The sequence below is a fragment of the Nicotiana tomentosiformis genome, chromosome 3 (assembly GCF_000390325.3).
Source record: "Nicotiana tomentosiformis chromosome 3, ASM39032v3, whole genome shotgun sequence".
In the NCBI taxonomy this organism is placed as follows: Eukaryota; Viridiplantae; Streptophyta; class Magnoliopsida; order Solanales; family Solanaceae; genus Nicotiana; species Nicotiana tomentosiformis.
In genome coordinates, this window is record NC_090814.1 from 136,837,466 (window position 1) to 136,855,023 (window position 17,558).

General features: G+C 36.3%; 2 protein-coding genes across 2 annotated transcripts; both read right to left on the reverse strand.

The window, feature by feature from the left end:
* Positions 1-2,796: 2,796 nt before the first annotated feature.
* Positions 2,797-4,819, reverse strand: LOC117276720 (uncharacterized). Its single transcript, XM_033656070.2, has 2 exons — positions 3,526-4,819; positions 2,797-3,435 (listed from the first exon to the last, which is right to left on the reverse strand). The coding sequence occupies exons 1-2, from the start codon at positions 3,619-3,621 to the stop codon at positions 3,091-3,093; spliced, it is 441 nt and encodes a 146-aa protein (XP_033511961.1). The 5' UTR covers positions 3,622-4,819; the 3' UTR covers positions 2,797-3,090.
* A 129-nt stretch (positions 4,820-4,948) lies between these two features.
* Positions 4,949-6,297, reverse strand: LOC104096052 (BAG family molecular chaperone regulator 6-like). Its single transcript, XM_009602337.2, has one exon. The coding sequence runs from the start codon at positions 6,231-6,233 to the stop codon at positions 5,355-5,357; it is 879 nt and encodes a 292-aa protein (XP_009600632.1). The 5' UTR covers positions 6,234-6,297; the 3' UTR covers positions 4,949-5,354.
* Positions 6,298-17,558: the final 11,261 nt, after the last annotated feature.

Genomic DNA, 17,558 nt, shown 5'->3' on the forward strand with positions numbered 1-17,558 from the left:
CACTATTATTGTTACTTGATTCATATGTGCCTTAACTGAAATTGTTATCTCTTTTATAGCCATGCTATCTTTTCATAACTTCTTATCTTTATTTGGAATTTATATTATTTCATCCTATAATTGTTCAGTCTTAATTGAGGTTATGATTATTTTTCTGCTGCTTATCCTTAATTGAATTGTTGAATATCCTTCGTAATTTTCTCAACCTTAAAAGAAGTTTAGATATCCTATATTTCAGTCGACTTGTTTTATTTGGAATTATTTGACTCGTGTTAGCTTCCCTGTTATTGAGGTATATATTGTGGGATCGTTGCTACACATTAGTTTTCCCTTGTTGAGTTGTTCTCTTTACGCCTAGCATTTCAGACTGTGGTTATTCCTTGTGAATTGGTTCCATATTTTCTTGTGATTTAAAGGTTGTTGAGTTGATTTACTTGGCGTACTTTGTATTATTGCCATTGTTGTTGTTGTATTCATTGTGGTGATGCACGAGGTTTCTATCGTGCGATTGTTATTAATGTGATGCACGATATTTCTGCCGTGCGGTTGTTATTATGGGGTTGCACGAGGTTTTGGCCGTGTTATTGTTTATATATGTGTGTGTGTGTGTATGTGTGTGTGTGTGTGTGTGTGTGTGTGTGTATGGGTTGCGCAAGTGACGAGACAAGGTGGGAACATTATTATGCACATGCGGCGAGACAAGGCGGGCATTTATGTTACTATTGCACACGTGGCGAGACAAGGTGGGCTGTATCAGGGATTGATTTGTGATGATTTATAGCCTTGGGGCATTCTTGTTGTTGATATTTGTGTAGTGGTATACGTACCTGTGTGAGCTTTATCATGTGAAAGTTGTGAGAAAATATTCTAAGTGTTGTCCGTTCTTCTTCTTCCTTATGCTTATTTGCTGGTATGGACTATGTTAGGACACTTGCACAAGCATACACATAGTTAAGCACTCTTATCGGATAAGAGGTGTTCTTGATATTGTTGAGCATAAATGCTCACCCTTGTTTACTTGCCTTCTATGTGAGAATGGCTCTATTGGCACGTGAGTCGTTAGTGCGGTTATGAGGTGTTATGAGGGCACAGGATGCCAAGTGTTAGGGTTCAGGTATTGAGACCCGTGAGTTGTGAATTGTCCGAGGTTCGGTACCTCGTGGAGTTGTTGACTAAAACCTGATGTAAAAGCGGTTGTAATTATTGAGTTATTACTTGTCCTTGCTGTATTCGTAATTCCGGATTTAGGTTGTGTTCCATTCACTTTGTCTGCGTCATTTTCATGATATTCCGCTGATGCTTGTTGTTTCTTGCTTAAATGCAATTACTGTATTGTGAGCCATATTGCATTGTCTTTATGTAGACATCATACTTCTGTTATTCATGTACTTATATTTATTCAGTTTATTAGACCAGTGGGTGTCTTGACTGTTCCTCGTCACTACTCCACCGAGGTTAGTCTTGATACTTACTGGGCACCGCTGTGGTATGCTCGTGCTACTCTTCTGCATATTTTTATGCAGATCCAGGTACTTGTTCGTTAGCTAGCTGTGCGGGTTATTGCTGTGGAGACTCAAGGTAAACCTGTTGCTGCATTCGCAGGCTTCGGAGTCACGTTCCAGTTTTCGTTTTGCACTGTTTATTATTATTTCTAGACAATTGTATTTAGAAGTTTTCTAGCAAACACTCTGTAGATCTTATGACTTGTACTACTGATTTTGGGAATTTTAAGAGATTCTATTTAAATAATTTTGTTATTTTAATTATTGTTAGGCTTACCTAGTCCCTAAGACTAGGTGCCATCACGATACTCAACGGAGGTAAAATTGGGTCGTGACACTGGAGGAGTTGAATACCCTGATTTGCATTTCCATTCTGCATGTCCCCATAGACCTAAACCAAGATAGTCACGATAATATTTGATTGTAGTGAGCACAAATGTCATAACATCTTCACCCTTCATCAACATATCAACATATCTTATAACAAATACACCACAACTTTTGATTCCTTTCTGTTTTGTTGCTTCTTTCCAGTGAACCACAAATGGTTCATATACATGCCCAAATATAGGATGCAAGTCACCAAATTTATAATACTCCAAAATCACAGGAATGAAATGCTTATAAGGAAGAACCTGCTCCACTATAACATCATACTCATTGTTCTTATACACTGAATCATATACATCTATGTGGTCTTCTCATTCATGTCTAACACTGCCAGAAAATAATGAGTGCTAGAATCTAATGAAATTTTACCATTTACCAAAACTGCAGGAAGTTGAACCGGACAGAATACTTTTTCAATAGATGTCCATGAAATCCCACATTTACGATTCTCACCCAATATATACTAACAAAGCCCAAATCCCAATCCAGAAGGGTCATTCCAAAATTCAAACTCATTCCACTCTTTTGGATTATTAGTCCAATCCTTATGTGCAAGATCCAAAGTGTCGTCAAAGCCTACATCAGTTGTTGTCGAAGCAAATGGATAGTCATTAATGTGATATATATGCTTCTTCCTCAGATAATACAATAAAATATCTATGTGCTGAATAAAAAATATAAATAAATCTATGTCAAGTATAATACAAAATAAAATCATGAATTCACAACGTAAAAGAGATATACATACCGCATCATGAAAATAATACTTATCATCTACAATCTCTTTAAAGAACATTCTTGACTGAATTTTTTCATTGTAAAGTTCATATGGCTTTACTTGTAGTAAAGGGTCTACTTTGTAAATATCAGTTACTCCCCAAAAAAAAAAAAGACAGAACAAATATGAAAAATACAATAACAAAAGATTTATTAATAACATCTAAATCATATAAAAATACAATAAACAAATAGCAAAACTTACTTTGGAAGAGGACCTTTTCTCTTGTTTTATTTTAAATATGTTTCAAAATTTTTCTCCACCTTTCTGATTACTTTCTGATAATGCCAGCAATATTTACGAATTCTTTTTCCTCTACCAAGCAATTCTTCTACTACATATGCACTTTGTCCAAATTGTGGTGCTTGTCCTCCTGCAACTTCTTTTCCTTTATAGGAGCCAAAATTTAATTTTTTATTTTCAACTTCTACCTCCTTTATATTTTTTTATTTCAGATTTCAAAGTGGGTTGCAGATTAGAATGAACATCCAAGTGAGCAACAAGCTTAACAATTTTAAGAGGAGAAACATCAACTCCCTCATCCACACTTGAATATAAAACAATCTTTCTATCATAATCATATTTCTCTATATCAGCAGCAACAGAGTGTTCAGCAGGGTCATGATCAATAGAAGCACTGATGTTGGTAGTAGCATGATCCACTGCATTATCACTTGATTGACTTGACTGAGTCAAAAGATTAAAATTAGGGCACGAATCCACAGATTTTCCCTTTCTTTTTTTATTATACGACAATGTTTGCTTCTGCAAAAAACAAAAAACAAATGCAGAGATTAAGGTCCATTATAACATTTTACAACTGTTAAATAAAAAAATAAAACTGCTCACACTAACCTGCTGAATCTTTTCAATAATCTCATGAACAGTAAAAGGTGCTTTTTCTATCAATACCCTTTTATTTCCTAACAACTTACTTTCACTTTCTTGCATGCATATATCAGAAAGAGTTGCTACACCGGTAGAATCAGGTTTCCTTTCCTTTGGTGCGGATGGTGTGTTCAAGTTTGATATAGAAATATGTTATTCCTCTTCAGGTGAATCCAAAATTATATTCTCATCTTTAATATTGTGCAAAATAGCATCAGCATCTGTACCTCATGTTACAACATCTGTTCCACTTCCCTGAGAGAGTGCAAGTACGCTATTTTGCAAAATATTTTGACGCTATTATCCAATCGATTTTTTAATAGATAATATGAGTGAATAACTATTTTCTTTTAACTATTTTGTCACCACCATATGTAGCAACCGCAATCACCATTGTCCAATGAACAAATCCTTGTGTCAAGAAAAAAACTATGAAGAATGTCAAAAATATGATATGACACAATCACCCGTTCTAAAAAGAGAGAGTCATTGTTCGACGCCTGTACTTTTTTATCAGACGTGGTGCGTAACCTTTATTAAAATAATAATTAATGCACAACTGTATTTGTTAACGGTAACAGCTATTAAATTTACTCTTTCTTTCATTAATTGATATAAAGAGACATAACTTTTAGGCTTGTTAAAGCATTTCTTTCATTAATTGATATAAAGAGACATAACTTTTAGGCTTGTTAAAGCAACAACAACAAACACCCAACTGACAACAAACACCCAACTGATATCGTACAAGTGGGGTTTAGAGAGAGTAATGTGTACGCATACCTTATTTCAGGTTGTTTCCGATAGATCCTCGACACAAGAAGAAGGAAAGAGACAATGTATCAGTAACAACAAAGGAATCCAGAAGGATAACACCAGCAACGCAATAACCAGAAAATAAAGAGAAAAGTAACAACACTAAGCAGTAATAAATGGACGGTACTACAGACGCAAAGGAATAATATGGACACAACAAGGGCCGCTAAACATTCTACAGCCTAACCTACAACCTTAACGAAGTATTAAGAACACAACTGGCGTCACTAGCAGCCTAAAACAAAACAGTATCATACTAGCCTCCTATCTCCTAACCTACAACCATAATGTTCGACCTCCACAACTTTCTATCCAGGGTCATGTCCTCAGAAATCAAAACAAAACAAATAAAGTAAAAAAATCTAAGAAAATAAATAAATGTGATTTTTGGTCCTAGAGAGGTACAAGTCACTTCTTCCATGGCCTCCCCTATATATAGAGAGGGAGAGATGTAGCTAACATCATAAGAGGAGAAGCCGAATAAGAAGGACACATGCGATGATACCTTTTTAGTGCTACGGAAAAATTACCAATTTAGTTCCAGTAACTAAACCAAAGAATCACAAGGCGAAAGTCCAGCATAATGAAGTTCCATGGTAATAAGCTTTACATTCCAATATCTCTGTTTTATGTAAGTACACGTCCCAAAATAACTAAAATATGAATGCGTAAGAGAAGATAAAAAAAAAAGACAAAACCAACGAACTGCTCATTAGAAACACAAAGTCATTGTAAACACTCTCAAACAAGATTCGCTCGGCTTCTGCCGGAGCAGTTTTTAAGCAGCATACCTCTTTTTCTTTGTCTTTGCCTTCAACCTATCACATAGGAAAGCTTTCTCTAATTGCGCCACCCTCTGCGCCAGCGAATTCAGCATCAGCGTTTGCATTTCGTTTCTATGGCACAGCTCATTCATCATTCTCATCATCTTCTCATTCTTTTCCACCATTTTCTCCATCAACTCTCTGTTTTTTCTACTCTCATCTTCCCCATGTAACCCTAACTTCATTCTCCTCCTCATCAGTTCTTTCAATCACATCTCCTACTTCGCTTCTCTCCACACTTACCTCCTTTACCTCCGGCAACTCATCCGACTTCTCAATTGATGGTGCTGCATCGCATTCGCCCTCTACTTGTGTTTTCTCATCTTTCTTCGTACAATTCAATGCTGCTTGATTTTCTGCTTCCACACTCTGCTCCAATAGATCAGAAACTTCACTCTGATATGTCGATTTTTCAATTTCGTCCTGATTTCCTGTGGAATGGGGGATGTATTCGGTCGGATTGACCAGTTTAGGGACTTCATCGGAATCATTGTATTTATTCTCCTCTTTGACTGCAATTTGATTACCTGCGGAAACAATAAAGTCAATTTTCTCTTGCAAAGAGATTGCCTTTTTAATCACAGCCTTTCTGCAGTCCCTAACACCGGAATCAACTCCACGAACGGAATCCAATTTCAAAAGCAGAGACATGAGTGTCTCATTCACCCGCAACCTCTCCCTTTCGTCTCTCTGAATCAACTCCGCCATTTCGCCGCAGAAAATCTTGCGCTCTATTTCGTCCACCTCGTTTCGTATTGATATGATTTTCTTCACGCTTTTTCTCACTAAAAAGCCTCTGAATACCTTCTGAATCCTTAAGGAGAAAAGGGACTGGTCCGGCTTAGATTTCTGAGTCTTCAAGACTGAAACAGACCGCTCAGGATCCGAACCGACGAAGTGGACCGGAATCTGAACAACCGGCTTAATACCGATAGCATTTTGATGTATCGGCAGCACGGGTATTCCTTTCATGTTTGAGGAATAGCGAGGACGAGTCGGCTGGGACCAATAGCTTCCGTAGAATGGGCTTTCCATTTGTTAACTTTGTTGATATTCTTTAGATAGCTAAAGTTATTAGTTGTGTTTTACGATGAGAGAAACGGGGAGTTTTTCTGCTATTTATGTGTGTGAGAGAAAAACTGAATTGAATGTTCCAGAAGTTTCAGGAGTTCTTTTTGGAAGGCATGGAAATATAGTGATGTAGAATGTTCCTCAAACTGTTGCACCCCAATCAACTCTGACCTTTGAAAAAGTAATACTTTGAGTATATATAAACTAGTGAATTTATTGCGGTACAATGATAAAATTAAAATCATTTCTTTAAAATTAACTAGAGATTGAAAAATAAAATATTTACTAACAAAATGCTCCAATTGAAAAAAAAAAACTTACAATAAGTTGACGCTATAGAAATTGATCGGAAAGAAATATAATTATCTTTTTGGATTGAGGACCCTATAAAACTTAGTACTGGTATTATATTAGCACACACAATTGTCATTCATCATGGAAAAAAAATCATCGTTATTAAAAAATCAATTGGAGTACTGAATAGACAATACGAAAATATTCACATATCTTGATTAAATTCGATATAGATAAAGAAATTGCGAATATTTAACTCTCATACCCTTATTATTATATATAAAACTTTTATAGTCAACAGCTAAAACTCGAAGGAAGATCCTTATTTATGAGCATACATAATAATTCATTGAATAACTCTGTTTCTCGTAATTTCGAATGGCTACAATATAATTGTCATTAGTAAAAATTAAATGTTAGTCCTGAAGGATAACCCCAGAAGATAAATACACTTCCTCTTTCAAGAATGAAAACATCTAACCGAGCATAATAATACATCAAGTAAGATAACCACTAATTAAATAATTTATTTACTTACCTAGATATTGTAACTAATAAATACAAAAAATGAAGAAAATTTTCCATGTCTTGCATACTAAACTTCAAAGCAACATAAATATATACTTTTGTTTTTATATGAGAAGATAGGAAGTTATTTGCAGCCAAGTATGTAAGGTTCCACACTTTAAGAAAATATTATTATCCAATTGCACAAGCGAGGAAACATATATAAAATGCGCTCTGTACTTATCCGGAAAAGTCACTATTTCTGCTTCTATTTTTAGGAAGAATCTATTTTTTTACTTCTCATAAACTGTTTTGCTTCTTCCCAAAAATATTTTTTTTCCACAAAAAAGCTTGTTCAAACACCTTAAGTTGAGAGAAAAAAAGTACTTTTGTGAAAAAACACTTTTGACCTTTAATTTTAAAATTTTCTACCAAATGAATCGCAATTTTAAATTTTTTTTTTTTTAATTATGAATACCATTTGGTACTTTCTTCATGTAATTTTCAAAATATTATATAATTTAATAACATTTAAATTTAGCGGGTCATTTGGTACAAAATTGGGATATCCCGCCTTTTATATGAGATAAATTACATCAAAATTTTGAAATAAAATAAAAACTAATTTTGGCTAATATCTCCAACAAAATATGAAATAAATTTAATTCTAAAATTTATCACGAAATAATTCACCTAATCCCTTGAACGAAACGGCCCTACATATGAAACGCTGGAGCTCGATAATTAGAAGGGTATTTTTATATAAATGTTTTTTTATTTATAATATAATATTAATTTTATGTTGGAATAATCAACCTAATTCCTTGAACCAAACAGCTCTTAAATATAGTATTTGGAAAAAGTTATAAATTATATTATTTTTCTAGTATTTAGAAATCTAAAATTGCCTAAAACTTCTACTATTTGAACCATTCTTTATATGTAAGAATTTTTAATATTTAGTATTTCGAATTTTTAATATTTAGTATTTCAACATAGATTAAAATTTACCATAATCTTCTGAATAGGGGAATAACTAAATCCAAGAATTTATTTTAAATTGTCGAGTCTGCATAGAAAAGAAAATCCGAATGGCTGGGTCAAAAGGAGTATATGCTAGCGTTTAGGAGCACTAATATCTTTTTTGCTTATTTCTCAGCGCCTTAGAAGTATCTGTAATTCATTGATCCACAATTACAAGTAAAAAAGAGTCTAAAAGGTATAAAAATAAATATTAATACTAATCATTATAACAAATTGTATTACTGAAAAGTAAAAGTATTGAAAATTTACTTTTGCATCTAGACTTTTCGAATTATAGGAAAGAAATTTTCATTCCTTTAAAAACTACGGAAAATATGTATAATGATATACATTAATCAACGACCTCAAACATTTATCACCAATATTTTTGCTATCAGTAAAAGTTCCTAATCATAAAAATATATAAGCGAGCACGATATCAAACTTATAATTCTAAAGCTAACGAGCCTTAAACCTTCAATAGTGTCGTCTCAACGAAAACATATATAGAGTTTGTTTGGCTAAGTTTATAAGCTGGTCAAACCAGCTTATAAATACTTTTTGACTTATTTATGCATTTGATAAAGTTAAAAGTGTTAGATCTAAGTTGATTTCAATGATGCAAAATAACCAATTACTCCTTATGTGCAGGAACAAATTTCTGAGCAATAGAATGGAGGCATAAATGAATCAAACGAAAAATGAAAGAGGAGCGGAAAAATCAATCAAGGGAGCTAGCAAAATCAATCAAAAAAGATATTATATGAAGGATCTCAATCAAAGGAGGTCAAGGGCACGAAATTATATGCTAAAGATTCTCCCACATAAATACGTCAGTCGAAGCATCAATCAAGGAATTTGGCAACGAGAATATTCTCTCATTAAAGGAAGAAATAAATCAAGCTCACGAGTCAAGGCAAATAAACAGAGAATTAATCTTGGAAAGAATCAATTTACGATTCCTTCTTAGTACAACTCCCGTGGGTTTGCAATCTCTCAAAAAGACGTACAAGACATGAAAGCCTCCAGAAGTATAAATACCTACTGCATCAGTCTTGAAAATATATACTTTAATCAAACCAATTTCAATCTCTTTGTTCTACTTCAAATAAATAATGTAGTTTACTTTAGATTTCTTGTGTAACAAAGAAGAGAAGAGAGAGAGAAAAGAATACTGGTGAGGCATTGTATCAATTATGGAGAAAAGAACAAAGTGACATAAGCTGTTGGTGTATAACAACATCAACCCATCTGTACTAAGCTACTTCATACTTGGAAGAGATCACCCTTGCAACCCAAGAGGAATGGACATAGGATTCACTCTGAATCCGAACCAGTATAAAACACACTGTGCCATTTACTTTCTGCAATTTATCTTCTATATTCTATTCCTGAAAAGTCTAGTCGACTAGAATACAAATTAGTCGACTACCTCAAAAAAGAGAAGAAAAATACAATTCACACCCTCTTGCACTTTCAATTGGTATCAGAGCAGGTCTCACACTTTTTGGTTAACAGCTTGTGAGAAAAAATTATGGCAAATCAAGTAACTGTTGGAGTACTCTTTCAAGAAGGTACGTCTCAAGTCAGGCCACCATATTTCAATGGACAACATTTTTCTCACTGGAAAGTACGAATGGAAATTTATGCAAAATCTTATGATGTGAAACATTGTAGCGTTATCAGATAGGTAAACTATCCACTACCAGCAGCAACTCAACCATTTGTTGATCCTAAAGATATAGATGAATATACAAACGAACAAATGGCAGTCGTTCAGGTTAATGCTAAGGCATAAAACCTGTTGTATAAAGCTATAAGTGGAGAAGAGTATGAGAAAATTTCAAGCTGTGATACGACCAAAGAAATATGGGACAAACTGGAAGTCACCTATTAAGGAACCAACAAAGTGAAAGAAACTCGGATAAACATGTTGGTTTATGATTATAAAATTTTTCAGATAAAAGAAGGAGAATCCGTTGAGCAAATGTTCGCAAGATTCAGCAAAATTATTGGCGATCTAAAAGCCTTTGGTAAACCTTACTCAAGTGGTGATCAAATTCGAAAAATCCCAAGGAATTTACCTACCACTTGGCAGACAAAAGTAGTTGCACTCGAATCTCAAGATCTAAATAAACTTTCATATGGTTAACTACAAGGAGATCTTATAGCATTCGAGGAAACCCATCTCAAGGAAAAAAAAGTCAGTAAGAAAAGAAGAAAACAGTTGACTTCAAAACTACAACTGAAGGACCTGAGAATGATATTGATGATGACCCAGAAGCTCTTGAAGAAGAAATTGCAATGGTATCAAGAAACATGGATGGATTAATGAAAAAGTATAGAAACACAAGAAGGGGAAGGATGCTATCTAGGCGAACCAGGCAATACAATGAACAAGGCAAGAATGACGGAAAGTGTTATGAGTGTGGATGATATGGGCATGTTCAAGGTAAATGCCCATATCTTAAAAGAAAAATCTCCAGGGGGTTCAATAAAAACAAATCCTTCGGAAGCTGGAGTGATGAAGATAGTTAAGAACACGAAGAAATAGCAAATTTGTGCTTCATGACCATCCTAGAAAATGACATGAACAAATATTCTGGTTGCTAGACCGATAAAGATACATCAAACGATGAATGCAAGGAAGATAATAAAAATTGTTTCATGGCACGAGGTGAAACAAGCGAGGTAAGATCCTATAACTACGATAGATGTAATGAATTGAAGAATATTCTTGACCTTACCCTAAAGGAGTCTCAAAAAATCACTACTAAAAAATAGCAAATTTGCGATAGTCAAATCAGTCGGAAATCGGTCGAAAATCGTATTTTTCCGATGGATTTCCAACTGAAAAGTGTCAGTCGAAAAATACGTGGTCGCAATATATTTGCGACTGAATCAGTCGCAAAATTAGCGTCGGATTCAGTCACAAATTGAATAATACAGGACATTTGAATTAAAGTAATTTGTGGCCGAATCAGTCACTAATTTTGCGACTGATTCAGTCGCTAACCAGAAATAAAAAAAACAAATACAAATTTAATGTCACGACCCGAAATTCCCACCATCGGACATTGATGGCGCCTAACATTTCACTTTCTAGGCAAGCCAATGTTAGAATAATATTAACTAATTTTTAAACAATCTTTAAATTATTAATAATCAAAGAAATAAATGCGGAAGCAAAGTTTGAAATATAGTGAAATAACCCATAAAAATAACAGTGTCTAAATACCATTCCGGAATTGGTATCATAAGTACACGAGCTTCTAGAATAAATACAAATAAAGGTCTGAATAAAATAATGATGTCTGAAAATAAACACACAGCTAAAGTAAAATAGATGGGGACTTCAGAACTGCGGACGCCATGCAGTTATACCTCAAGTCTCCTCTGGTAGCTGAAATCCGAGCAAGTCTATGGTACGCCGCTGGGATCAACTCCAAAATCTGCACAAGAAGTGCAGAGTGTAGTATCAGTACAATCGACCCCATGTACTGGTAAGCGCTGAGCCTAACCTCGACGAAGTAGTGACGAGGCTAAGGCGGTTTACTTATATTAACCTGTACGTAATATTAATAACAACAATAAATATTAAAAATAAATCAGGTAACTTATTTATAGTAATTGAAGCCAACTCAACAATCATAATCCATTATTATTTCAACCAATTCTGTTACAGCGTGCAACCCGCTCTCATAATATTTTCACATTCAATACTGTTGCAGCATGCAACCCGCTCTCCCCATATATTCCTTTTAATCAAGTCTGTCATATATTTATTTCAATCAAGTATATATATAGACTTTTAAATAAGTCTGTTGCGGCGTGCAATCTGATCCCCCAATATTGACTTTTTAATAAGTCTGTTGCGGCGTGTAACCCGATCCTCCAATATGGACTTTTAAATAAGTCTGTTGCGGCGTGCAACCCGTTACTCCAATATATCCATTTCAATCAATTCTTATAGAAGAAATTTCCCCAATTAATGCAATAATTAATATAAAATTATAAGACAACAAGCATTCAATAATTATAATTTAATTATGAAACAGACAATGACAATAACAATTTATTTTGGAAATCAGGGAGAAAATAGATAGTTTAATATTTAATATGCTAAATGTCAAGTAGAAATTAGTGCACATAATTCAAATAAGCATGTAGCGATTATTACAGGATTTTAAGAATTAATATTTGGCAAAGAATAAGAGATAAATAATTATTATAATAATTAATTTATGATTTTTCAAGTAAGCAGGCAAATAATAAATTTCACGACGTATAGACACTCGTCACCTCGCCTACACGTCGTTCACATGTATTTCACATAACAAATAATTTAAGGGTTCTATTCCATCAAGTCAAGGTTAACCACGACACTTACCTCGCTTTGCAAATTCCAATCAATTACTCAACCACAAGTTTTCCTTTTAAATTTGTCTTCGAAAGCTTCAAATCTATTCACAAATAATTCGATATATTCAATACTAATCATAGGAATTAATTCCATATGAATTTATAAATTTTTCGGATAAAAATCTAAAATTCATTTAAATATTCGATAGTGGGACCGACGTCTCAAATTCTGAAAAAACTTACGAAATCCGAACACCCGTTCCGCTACGAGTTCAACCATACAAAAATTATCCAATTTCGATATCAAATGGACCTTCAAATCTTAATTTTTCATTTTTGGACGATTTTATAAAAATCTGATTTTTCTTCCATAAATTCACTCATTCATGATATAAATGAGTATGAAATCATGAAATATAATCAATATAGGATAAGGAACACTTACCCCAATATTTTTCCATGAAAATCTCCCAAGAATCGCCTTACCCGAGATAAAAAATGGAAAAGAGTTGAAAATGGGTCGAAACACCATTTCCAGAACTTAAGTTCTGTTTCTAGGATTTTTACTCATCGCGATCACGGAAATTCGTTCGCGATCGCGTAGAACAACTTTTGCCCAGGTTCATTTTACTCTTCGCGATCGCGGGAATGGCTTCGCGATCGCGAAGCACATTTTGGCTGCCCAGACTTTTAACTCTACGTGATCGCGTAAATGCTCATGCGATCGCGGAGTATATTTTTCCAGCCTTACGCGATCGCATAAATGCTCATGCAATCATGGAGCACAATTGACGTGCCTAGCTCCTGCCTTCATTCCTTTTACACGATCGCATCTAGTCCCTTCCGTTCGCAGTGCACTGAGAGTTTACCTTCTGCGATCGTGTGCCTATCTTCGCGAACGCGAAGGGTAAAACTCACTACTTATAATTTACTCTTCGCGATCGCAGGAATGGCTTCGCGATCGCGAAGCACAATGCACCAGATGACAGCAGAAGCTCAAAATCCAAAATCATCTCGTAGCCTATCCGAAACTCACTCGAGCACTCGGGACTCCAAACCAAACATGCACACAAGTCCTAAAACATCATACAAACTTGCTCGCGCGATCGAATCGCCAAAATAATACCTAGAACTACGAATTGGACACCAAATCAAAGGAAATTTTTAATAAAACTTTAAAACTTATATTTTTACAACCGGACGTCTGAGTCGCGTCAAATCAACTTCGATTCTCACCAAATTCGGCAAACAAGTCATAAATATTATAGTGGACCTATACCGGGCTTCGGAACTAAAATACAAACCCGAGGTCAATAAATCAAATATCAGTAATTTCTTAGAAATCATTAAGCTTTCAAGCTTTTAATTTTTCATCAAAATTCCATATCTCGGGCTAGGGACCTCGGAATTCGATTCCGGGCATACGCCCAGGTGCCAAATCACGATACGGACCTACGGAATTGTCAAAACACTGATCCGGGTCCGTTTGCTCAAAATGTTGACCAAAGTCAACTTAGTTGAGTTTTAAAGCTCTATTTCCAATTTTAATCCATTTTCACATAAAAACTTTTCGAAAAATTTTACGGACTGCGCACGCAAGTTAAGGAATGATAAATGGTGCTTTTCGAGGTCTTAGAACACAAAATTACTTATAAAATTTAAAGATGACATTTTGGGTCATCACATTCTCCACCTCTAAAATAAACGTTCGTCCTCGAACGGAGTTAGAAAAAAGTACTTGAGCTGGTGAATAAGTGTGGATATTTACTCTGCATGTCTGACTCGGACTCCCAGATAGATGCCTCTACTGGCTGACCTCTCCATTGCACCCGAACTGAAGGATAACTCTTAGACCAACTGTCGGACCTGCCGGGCTAGAATAGCCACCGGCTTCTCCTCATAAGTCAAATCTTTGTCCAATTGGACTGAGCTGAAATCTAACACATGGGACGGATCACCATGATATTTTCGGAGCATAGACACATGGAACACCGGATGAACCACTGATAAACTAGGTGGTAATGCAAGCCTGTAGGCTACTTCACCCACCCTTTCAAGAATTTCAAAGGGTCCGATATACCTAGGGCACAACTTGCCCTTCTTTCCGAACCTCATTACACCTTTCATAGGTGAAACTCGGAGCAATATTCTTTCTCCAACCATGAATGCAATATCACGAACTTTACGGTTAATATAACTCTTTTGCCTAGACTGAGATGTGTGAAGTCGATCCTGAATTATCTTGACCTTATCCATGGCATCCTGTACCAAATCGGTACCCAACAACGGAGCCTCTCCCGGTTCAAACCAACCAACTGGTGATCGACATCGCCTTCTGTATAATGCCTCATATGGAGCCATTTGTATGCTCGACTAGTAGCTATTATTATAAGCAAACTCCGCAAGTGGCAAGAAATGATCCCAAGAAACTCCAAAGTCTATAACACAAGCACGGAGCATATCTTCCAATATCTGAATAGTGCGCTCTGACTGTCCGTCTGTCTGTGGATGAAATGATGTGCTCAACTCCACCCGCATGCCTAACTCACGCTGTACAGCCCTCCAGAAATGTGAGGTAAACTGCGTACCTCGATCTGAAATAATAGACACGGGCACACCGTGAAGGTGGACAATCTCACGAATATAAATTTCAGCTAACCTCTCTGAAAAATAGGTAACTGCCACTAGAATGATATGTGCTGACTTGGTCAACCTGTCCACAATGACCCAAACTGCGTCAAATTTTCTCTGAGTCCGTGGGAGCCCAACAACAAAATCCATAGTGATACGCTCCCACTTCCACTCAGGAATTTCTAACTTTTGAAACAAACCATCTGGTCTCTAATGCTCGTATTTAACTTGCTGACAATTCAGACACTGAGCTACATATGTAACTATATCCTTTTTCATTCTCCTCCACCAATAATGTTGCCGCAAATCTTGATACATTTTGCCGGTACCTGGATGAATAGAATACCTGGAACTGTGTGTTTCTTCAAGAATTAATTCACGAAGCCCATCCACATTAGGCACACAAATACGACCCTGCATTCGCACAACCCCGTCTTCCCCCACAACAACCTGTTTGGCATCACCGTGCCGTACCGTGTCCTTAAGGACAAGTAAATGAGGATCATCATACTGCCTCTCTCTGATGCGCTCATATAAAGAAGACCGAGCGATTGTGCAAGCTAGAACCCGACTGGGTTCTGAAATATCTAACCTCACGAACTGATTAGCCAAAGTCTGAACATCTGCAGCTAATGGCCTCTCACCAACCGGAATATACGCAAGACTGCCCATACTCAGAGTCTTTCTACTCAAAGCATCGGCCACCATATTGGCCTATCCGGGGTGATACAAAATGGTGATATCATAGTCTTTAAACAACTCCAACCATCTTCTCTGCCTCAAATTAAGATCTTTTTGTTTGAACAGATACTGAAGGCTGCGATGATCAGTAAATACCTCACACGAGACACCGTAGAGGTAATGCCTCCAAATCTTCAGCGCATGAATAATGGCTGCCAATTCTAAGTCATGAATAGGATAATTCTTCTCGTGAACTTTCAACTGCCGCGACGCATATGCAATTACCTTGCCATCTTGCATTAATACTGAACCAAGCCCAATGTGAGATGCGTCACAATATACCGTATACGATCCTGAACTTGTGGGTAATACCAACACTGGCGCTGTAGTCAAAGCGGTCTTGAGCTTCTGAAAGCTTAACTCACACTCGTCTGACCATCTGAATGGGACACCTTTCTGGGTCAATCTGGTCAACGAGCTTGCTATAGATGAAAACCCTTCCACGAACCGACGATAATAACCTGCTAAACCCAGGAAACTCTGGATCTCTGTAACTGAAGTAGGTCTAGGACAATTCTGAACAGCCTCAATCTTTGTAGGATCCACCTTTATGCCTTCTGCCGATACAATATGCCCCAAAAAGGCAACTGAGTTTAACCAAAACTCACATTTTGAAAACTTGGCATATAACTGATTATTCTTCAAGGTGTGAAGCACACTTCGAAGATGCTGCTCATGTTCCTCTCGACTGCTGGAGTAAATCAAGATATCATCAATGAATACAACTAGAAGAGAATCCAAATATGGCTTGAACACCCGATTCATCAAATCCATAAATGCCGGTGGGGTATTTGTCAACCCAAATAACATCACTAGGAATTCATAATGACCATACCGAGTTCGAAAAGCTGTTTTAGGGACATCAGATGCCCTAATCTTCAATTAATGGTAACCGGACTTCAAATCGATCTTCGAAAATACCTTGGCACCCTGAAGTTGATCAAATAAGTCATCAATTCTTGGCAGCGGATATTTGTTTTTGATAGTGGCTTTGTTCAACTACCGATAATCTATACACATTCGCATAGAGCCATCTTTCTTCTTTACAAATAATATTGGTGCACCCCAGGGCGAGACACTGGGTCTAATGAATCCCTGATCAAGCAAGTCTTGTAACTTCTCTTTTAATTCTTTCAACTTCGGCGGGGCCATACGATATGGTAGAATATAAATGGGATGAGTGCCCGGAGCCAAATCAATACAGAAGTCAATATCTCTGTCGGGTGGCATCCCCGGCAAATCTGCAGGAAATACTTCTGGAAATTTACGAACAACTGGTACTGAGTCCATAGAAGGAGCATCCGCACTGGGAACGCGAATATAAGCCAAATAGGCTAGATACCCTTTCTCTACCATACGCCGAGCTTTCATATAAGAAATAACCCTGCTGGCAGAAAGACCAGGAGTTCCTTTCCACTCTAACCGAGGTAACCCCGACATGGCTAGAGTCACTGTTTTGGCATGACAATCCAATATAGCATGATAAGGTGACAGCCAATCCATACCCAAGATGACATCAAAATCTACCATATCAAGAAGTAGAAGATCCACACTAGTCTCAAGATTACTAATAGTAATCACACACGAAAGATAGACATGATCTACTACAACAGAGTCTCCCACCGGTGTAGATACACACACAGAAGCACTCAGAGAATCACAAGGAACAACCAAATATGAAGCAAAATAGGAGGACACATAGGAATAAGTAGATCCTGGATCAAATAGAAT

Coding starts and splice junctions, on each gene's coding strand:
- LOC117276720 (XM_033656070.2), bottom strand. CDS start 3,621: ATGCAAGAAAGTGAAAGTAAGTTGTTAGGAAATAAAAGGGTATTGATA. Junction 3,436..3,525: donor TTATTGAAAAGATTCAGCAG/GTTAGTGTGAGC, acceptor TGTTTTTTGCAG/AAGCAAACATTGTCGTATAA.
- LOC104096052 (XM_009602337.2), bottom strand. CDS start 6,233: ATGGAAAGCCCATTCTACGGAAGCTATTGGTCCCAGCCGACTCGTCCT.